Below are 6,954 nucleotides of genomic sequence, written 5' to 3' on the forward strand. Positions count from 1 at the left end.
CTTCGCCTCCTTTCAGACACATAAAATGCTCTCAGGGCTTTCAATTCAATCAACTCTTAAACCCCTCTCAGCATATACTCTTTAATTGACACTTCATCTTCTTTCGGTGCAGTAATGACACCTCAACTCCTACTTCAAATCAAGGTCTAAGTTGGAGGATAGTGCCATAAATGTATACTGTATGTGTCAAAAGTCATTTAAACTGTTTCAAATGTTTGAACTTCAAAAGTTTCAGAGTACTCCGATGAGTTGAATTGGAAGTTGCAACAGAAACACTGAAGGAAGTTGAAGTGGCAGTTTAATTTTAGTAGAAGCAAGCACTCTTTTTTTGGGAGGAGGTGGGATTTATTTTTCTTGCATTCCGTTTGTAACACAAACAATAAAACCTTCAATGTTCACTCTGTGACTCCTTCCACAGCCACAATGGTGTGGCTCGTCAACATGGCCGACACCGAATGGCCACCGAAAAGGAACTCGACAGAAGCGGCGGCTCCTCAACAAGAAGCTCCAGAAGGTGAGCGTGTGGTCGCGGCCGTCTGGTCCTAGAGCGGTTACCTTTTCTAAACCGCGTCGTTCAGTCTAACTGGCGTCGCTTGTCTGCAGCCGTGGCGTCTCCGGCTCCCACCACTCTGTCGGACGACGGAGGCTTCAACCCGTCGTGGGTCAACCAGCAGCAGCACCAGCTGGGGCCGCTTCAGTCCACCGAGCAGACCAGACGGGAGGTCCAGGAGCTGCCCTCCGATCGCCCTCCTGTTGAAGACGACGATGAGGAGAGTGAGTACAAATATATATATATATATATATATATATATATATATATATATATATATATATATATATATATATATATATAACATGGAATATTGAAGCTTTATTTTACTAATTTTCATATACAACAGTCCTTCTGTCTTATGTCTTCATACACTAGAAATCCAGCATTATCATCAGTGTCGTGTATTGTTAACCCATCAAATACGAGGGTAATAACTGCATTATGATCCGTTTAGATGTTCCTCACAGCCCTAATACGAGGCCGAGCTCTGTAATTCAAACTTGTGAATTCCCAGATCGTCTGACTCAGTGTGTGTAATCATCATCTTTCAGTTCACTTTTTTTCAAAACACATAAAACCTTTTGGGAATGCTTTTATGCGTTCCCCTTTCTGTGGAATTAGTGCGTACGTGAATGCGACAACACGTTTGGCCCCTCGGCCGTTTTTAGTCCGAGCACATTAGGAAGCGATTATTCATAGGCAATTGCTAGGTTTCACGTCCGTACCATTTGGGAGGCCGCGCTCTCTTTCTGGGAGTCAAAGCTTGGGTAAATACGGGGTCGGAGCTCTTGTTTGTACTGTAATTACAGTCGAGAAAAAAAGATTTCTATGGGGGTTGGCGGGCGTGGAGCAGCCGAGGCAAATTCTCATGTTTTGAATTGACTCCACCCTGAATGTGGTGTCCTCCCCGTGTTCTCAGGGGGCGTCAAGCTGGGCCTCGGAGACTTCATCTTCTACAGCATGCTGGTGGGAAAGGCCTCGGCCACAGCCAGCGGCGACTGGAACACCACGCTCGCCTGCTTCGTAGCCATCCTCATCGTGAGTGACCACAGCTGCTTATTTTGGTGTCACCGCAAACCTCTCCTCTGTCTCTCAGCACACAATATCTAACCCCTCGCTTTACGACGACCGCTTGATTGTATAACAGGCCGTTTATTTTTTTCCTTCCTTCCCCCCCTCGGGGCTGATTTTTGTTTGGTACACAATCCTTCAGTGTGCTATTTCCTCTTGTGTTTTATTTTGTCTTCCTCTGCCCCCGCAGGGCCTGTGTCTGACCCTGCTCCTCCTCGCCATCTTCAAGAAAGCGCTCCCCGCTCTGCCCATCTCCATTTTTTTCGGCCTAGTGTTCTACTTCGCCACAGACAACTTGGTGCAGCCCTTCATGGACAGGCTGGCGCTACACCAGTTCTACATTTAGCCGGACGCTGCCCCGATAACCCTCACCCACATAGCCCTCCGGCCAACAACACGACAGCGGTCTCCCCCCCCCCCCCCCCTCTCTCTCTCTCGCAGCCGGGGGAACAAAGGGGTCCCTCCTAAGAACTCACGATGACGGGACACAAGTTGTTTTTGTTTTTGCCTTTTTTTTTCCTTTTCCGGCGCCAAGGGAGGGTATTCCCCACCGCAGCTGTTGTTAGATCTTTTATTTCGGTTTTAAACCAAGAAGTGACATTCCTGTGAAGTCATCTTCAAACCTCGATCCAAACCGAGAAGTCAGTCGGAGTGTTTTACCTTTTTTTTTATTTATCCAGGGGAAGCTTTCACAAGCAGCACCCTGCTCAGCAGCACCCTGCGCCACATTCACACAGAATCATATCTGGGAGTCGCCCATCACGGTCTTTACAGTAGGTGCCTTGCTCAGGGACACCTCGGTGGTAGCTGTTGAGCGAAGGGAGACGGTTTCATCGAATCTCCTTTCAAAGACTTTGATCAAACATCTTCATTTTTCTTTTCTTTTTTCGACTTCTGAGCTGCCACACCCCCTCTCCTAAAAGTAAACCCAAGATTAAAAAGCCTTCGTCAAGCTAACGGACACTCTGCGATGATGTTGATAATAGATGGTAAATGTGTACTTTGATTGTGTTTGAGCTGTCAGTCACCAGACGTGCTTTCCTCACCGCTGTTAAGAATGGTCACGGCGTCTTTTTTTGGTTTTCCCACTTTGGACACATGAGAACCGAAACTCTGAAGCCGGAGAGCGATTCACACCCTGAAAGATTTACACCGAGCGGGGATGTTTACAGCTTGTGAATCTTTCTCACGGTGGGGGGGGGATAAAAAAGAGGACACGTTTATCGTCTCTAGAATTTAAGATACGAGTGTAATCGCGGCGCTGACTCGTCACCGCGTTTCCCGCCGTTCATTTTGTACGTCAAATCACATTTGAAGTCGGAGCCTCGCAGAGGGAGGGACGCTCACACCTGAGACTCGCCCGCCACGTCGGTCGCGTGCCGTCGGCCGCTGAGCAGTTCTGCTGGAGCGGTCGGAGGTTCAGTGCCTTGCTCAAGGGCATTTCAGTAGTAGTTGTTGTTGTTGTTGTTGTTGTGGGACAGAAATGTGCTTTTCATTCTCTTCCCTGACTGAGATTTGATTTGTTTTGGTTCTTCAGTCTGTCCAGGGATTGTAACCTGTGATCATCTGGTCACGAGCTCCGAACCTTTAGGCTCTAGCTGCCGACACGACGCTCGCCTGGTGCTGTCTGGAACTATGCTCCATCCAAACGCTTCGATTATTTCCACTATACGCAGATACCTGCTGTGTTTTGTTTTTTTTCTTCAAGCAATGCATAAGAGGGACTTTGTACTTTTTGAAACACAAGGGTGAATGTTAACGGGGAACTTCCACATATTTGATGGGCATGTTTTGAGATGACTCTGATGAACGAGGGAGCAGTGAATCTAGTTTGACTTCATACTGGAATTTGTGAACATTTTCTGGAAAACAATGTCCAGTTATCAAGCGTTATTTGCTTGATTCTCTATTTGAATCAGGTTTAAAAACAAAGCCAAATGGTTAAATAATGGTTTTGTAAAACATTGAGGTGTGTATGAACACCTCATATATGAGATGATGCAGATAGATGGAGCAGGACGAGCGGCTCTGGTTGCTCTTTCCTTGTTGCACTCGAGTTCCACACTTTCAGAGAAGAAACCAAGAGGGAGCAACTCAGTTTGCCCTGAAACTTTTTTTGTTTTTGTTTTTAGGGAATATGTTGGGTGACTGGCTTTTTTTTTTCTGTCCTTCACATGCATATGTGTGTTATGCAAGGTTATTCAATTCAGATTTTGTTTTTTAATAAATAATGAAAGTTAAAGTGCTCGTTTGTTGTTTGTTTTTTTGATTGAGTCTGACGGAGTCAACAGTTGAATAGTGTCTTAAAATAACCCCGATGATGTCATCAAGGTTTCGGCCTGGAGAGACGGTTCAACCATTTATATCCTTTACTGTAGTACAAGTATCAGTACAACAATGTAAAACTATTCCACCACAAGTGTCTTTAAAATACTGCAAATTCTTTATTAAAAGGTGCTGGACCTAAGTAAATGTACAGTGTGATGGTATTATATATACTGATTACATGTACTAGACTGAATTGTAGTGGAGTAGAAGTATAAAGTTGCATAAAATGGAAATACTCAAAGTACAAACACCTCAAAAATTGTACTACTGGTACAGTACTTAAATACATGCATGTAGTTGCTTTCCACCACTGGATAGTTGATGTACAGCACTGAAGTTGAACCTGTCTGATGAGAGGTTTTACTTCTGTAAAGCTGGACTCGTCTCACCGTCTCGTCCTCCCGGATGTTGACGCAGAGCATCCCTGCTGGACGGTGGGAACATTGCGGACATTCCTCGGCGTGCCGATGCGCCGGTATCCCGCGCTCGTCGTCCCTTCCATGCCAACTGGCAGCTCTCTGCCCCGGCGCGCCGGACGCATTAGCTGTCGCCATGGGGACCGTTTTGGCCTCGTCGGCCGGGGACAGTGGCACAGTATGGCAGTTTACCCAGAATGTTTAGCCTCACACTGTGACTTACCTAACCAGCCCCGAGCGAGGCCTCTTTCCTGGCTCATGCGGTTCCTGCTGCTGCTCGGCCGGTGAACTACACAGTTAATTCCATAAGGCTTCTCCTGCATTGACTCCAGACACCTGTTCTGTTCAGATTAGTTTACACCAAGCACTTAAAGCTGTTTGGGCTGCTTTCCCAGAAATAGATTAACCCCATCTCAAGACTTTCCCAAAGAGAAGAATCCCCGTTGAGAGAAATTTGAACCTTCTGTTTTTGTTTCCTTGCAGATGTGAAATTAGACGTTGCATTTCTCTGTAGGCCTTTAAGCTCGTTCCCTGAGGAGTTGATGAGGCTACAGAGTGAACTGATGCAGTGTGTCAATCATTGTCATCCTCTTTATGAGGTGGACTTAAGCAGGAGACGATGTGGCTGTGTGTGTGTGTGTGTGTGTGTGTGTGTGTCACACCTTGTGCGTTACAGGTTTCCCAGGATAGCTCTGCTAAGGGGATTACTGAGCATGGGAGGGACGTCTGCTCCATGTGAGACATGTAAGGAATTGAGGATTACACTTCAATAATCGCTGGCAACAGGCGCAGACACTCAACGGCACAGAAGAAAGGAGCTAAAGCTCAGACACGAAGAAGAAAAAAAGCAACCCCTCCTGAAAAAGGTGAATAAAAACATTTGAGAGATGTCTAAGGACAAGCTGGAGGGCCTGGTGCAGCGCATGGAGGAGACGCTCTCGGAGATGGAGCAGCTGAAGGTGCACTGCGGGAAGCAGAGCGAGGAGCTGAGCCAGCTGGTGGTGGAGCTCCGGAGAGAGAACCAGGAGCTGGTGGAGAAGTACAGCCAGCTCGCTGTGGAGATGAAGGAGGCCAAGGAGATCATAGAACAGCTCATGGACACAAAATATGCCTTTAATGCAAAAGAGAGGCAGGCGCAGAAGCTCAGCCGGCAGCTCTGAAGGCCCACGAGGACGATGAAGACACGGCCCGGCGGTGGATGTGACCTGCTGGAGTCCCGGAGAGAAACGACACCGGACACGGCGGATGGAGAAGAAGAAAGAAAAAGCAGCTTGTTGCAGATTTCTAAATACTGGGTGGGCATGAAGGCTAAACTGGGCACAGCTGTTTTCTTTAACATATAGAAAGTGTGTTTTTTTTTCCGTCTGCATATGTGTACATTTTAGGTTCGGAAGGGGGATGAATGTAAAGCTTAGTAATTTGAATGTTAACTTAAATCCTGTGGCTTAGGGCCTCCTTTTAAAGCCACGGCTAGACTTAATGACCAGGAATCAAAACTGGAAGTCTCTGGATGTGGAAGAACGTGGACTCTGGTTGGAAAAAAAAAAAAAAGGAGGGGGGGGGGTTCAAAAGGCATTGTGCTCATTAGGTTTCTATAATTGAAACAACAGCATGCCTACGCCAGGCTGCGCTGCCCCTGTAAAGATTTTATTCGATGATGTGTTATTTCTAGTTCCCTATTTTTGGTGTTTGTAGAGTTAAAGTGCTAAAAATAGCTGATTATCCCTCCCTGCTCTTAATCTTGTAAGGTTCGAGACTTCAAGGTGCCTCCTTTCACACGCAGACCATAGTGTATTATTCATGTGCTCCAATAAACGTTAAATGCTCAGTGGATTTCTGAGCCTGACGATCACTCGTGTTGGCTTTTTGCACCGCGTACAAAGACGAAGGTTGTGACTTGATGTTCATTGAACCTGAATCCATTATTGAATGTAATTACTGAATCGTATAGAAGGCCTTTAAACGTGGGTTTACATTTTCTTGACAACATGTATAAAAATCTTAATATTCAAGATCTAAAATAAGCGAGACATATTATTATCTTCCTTTCCGAGGCTCAGTTTGTGTTTGATGGTCCATTGAACTCGAGTGGCGTTTGGTTTGGACTTTCCTTCCCTTTTGGAAAGGTTATAGTTACCTGTTCTGTGATTTTAAACATTTATACTGACTGAGTCATGCAGTCTGGCCCAAACATGGAACATTATCCTTCAGTGTAACCAGATAAGCAAACATGTGGCTTGAATGGGTTTTGGTGGCGTTAAAGCTTTTCTTTGCTTTATTCTCACGTGAAGAAAAGAAAAAGCCTTGGAGCCACCGTGGCTCTCTGGCTCTTTCACTCACACACTTAAGAATGAATGAAACAGTAGAAAGTGACACATTACACCCAAGATGAGCTCTTTTTTTTTTTTAACATGAGCCCATAACTACATAACGCTGCACAATTTCAGCATTTTTGTGTGTCCGTTTTTAGAAGCTGTTTTAAAACCTCACCCCCAAAAGAGAGGAGAGAGGAGGGGTTGAATGTGTTTGGGGAAACACATAGGCAGACGTTTAAACACAGCTTTGGTAGTGGCTGCGGCGGTTTCC

At 45.8% G+C, this 6,954-nt stretch overlaps 1 protein-coding gene across 3 annotated transcripts in view; it reads left to right on the forward strand.

The window, feature by feature from the left end:
• The window catches only part of psen1 (presenilin 1), an 18,409-nt gene extending 14,540 nt beyond the window's left edge, over positions 1-3,869 (forward strand). For all 3 annotated transcript variants that reach the window (XM_068717608.1, XM_068717610.1, XM_068717607.1), the window contains 4 exons: positions 419-514; positions 604-774; positions 1,473-1,591; positions 1,815-3,869. In XM_068717608.1, the coding sequence (XP_068573709.1) occupies positions 419-514; positions 604-774; positions 1,473-1,591; positions 1,815-1,970 (542 nt within the window). In that variant the 3' untranslated portion in view covers positions 1,971-3,869. The remainder of the gene's footprint in view (positions 1-418; positions 515-603; positions 775-1,472; positions 1,592-1,814) is intronic.
• The last annotated feature ends 3,085 nt before the right edge of the window (positions 3,870-6,954 follow it).

This window comes from Cebidichthys violaceus, unplaced genomic scaffold (assembly GCF_023349555.1).
Source record: "Cebidichthys violaceus isolate CVI_PGR_0920_01 unplaced genomic scaffold, fCebVio1.0.p SCAF_22, whole genome shotgun sequence".
Lineage (NCBI taxonomy): Eukaryota > Metazoa > Chordata > Actinopteri > Perciformes > Stichaeidae > Cebidichthys > Cebidichthys violaceus.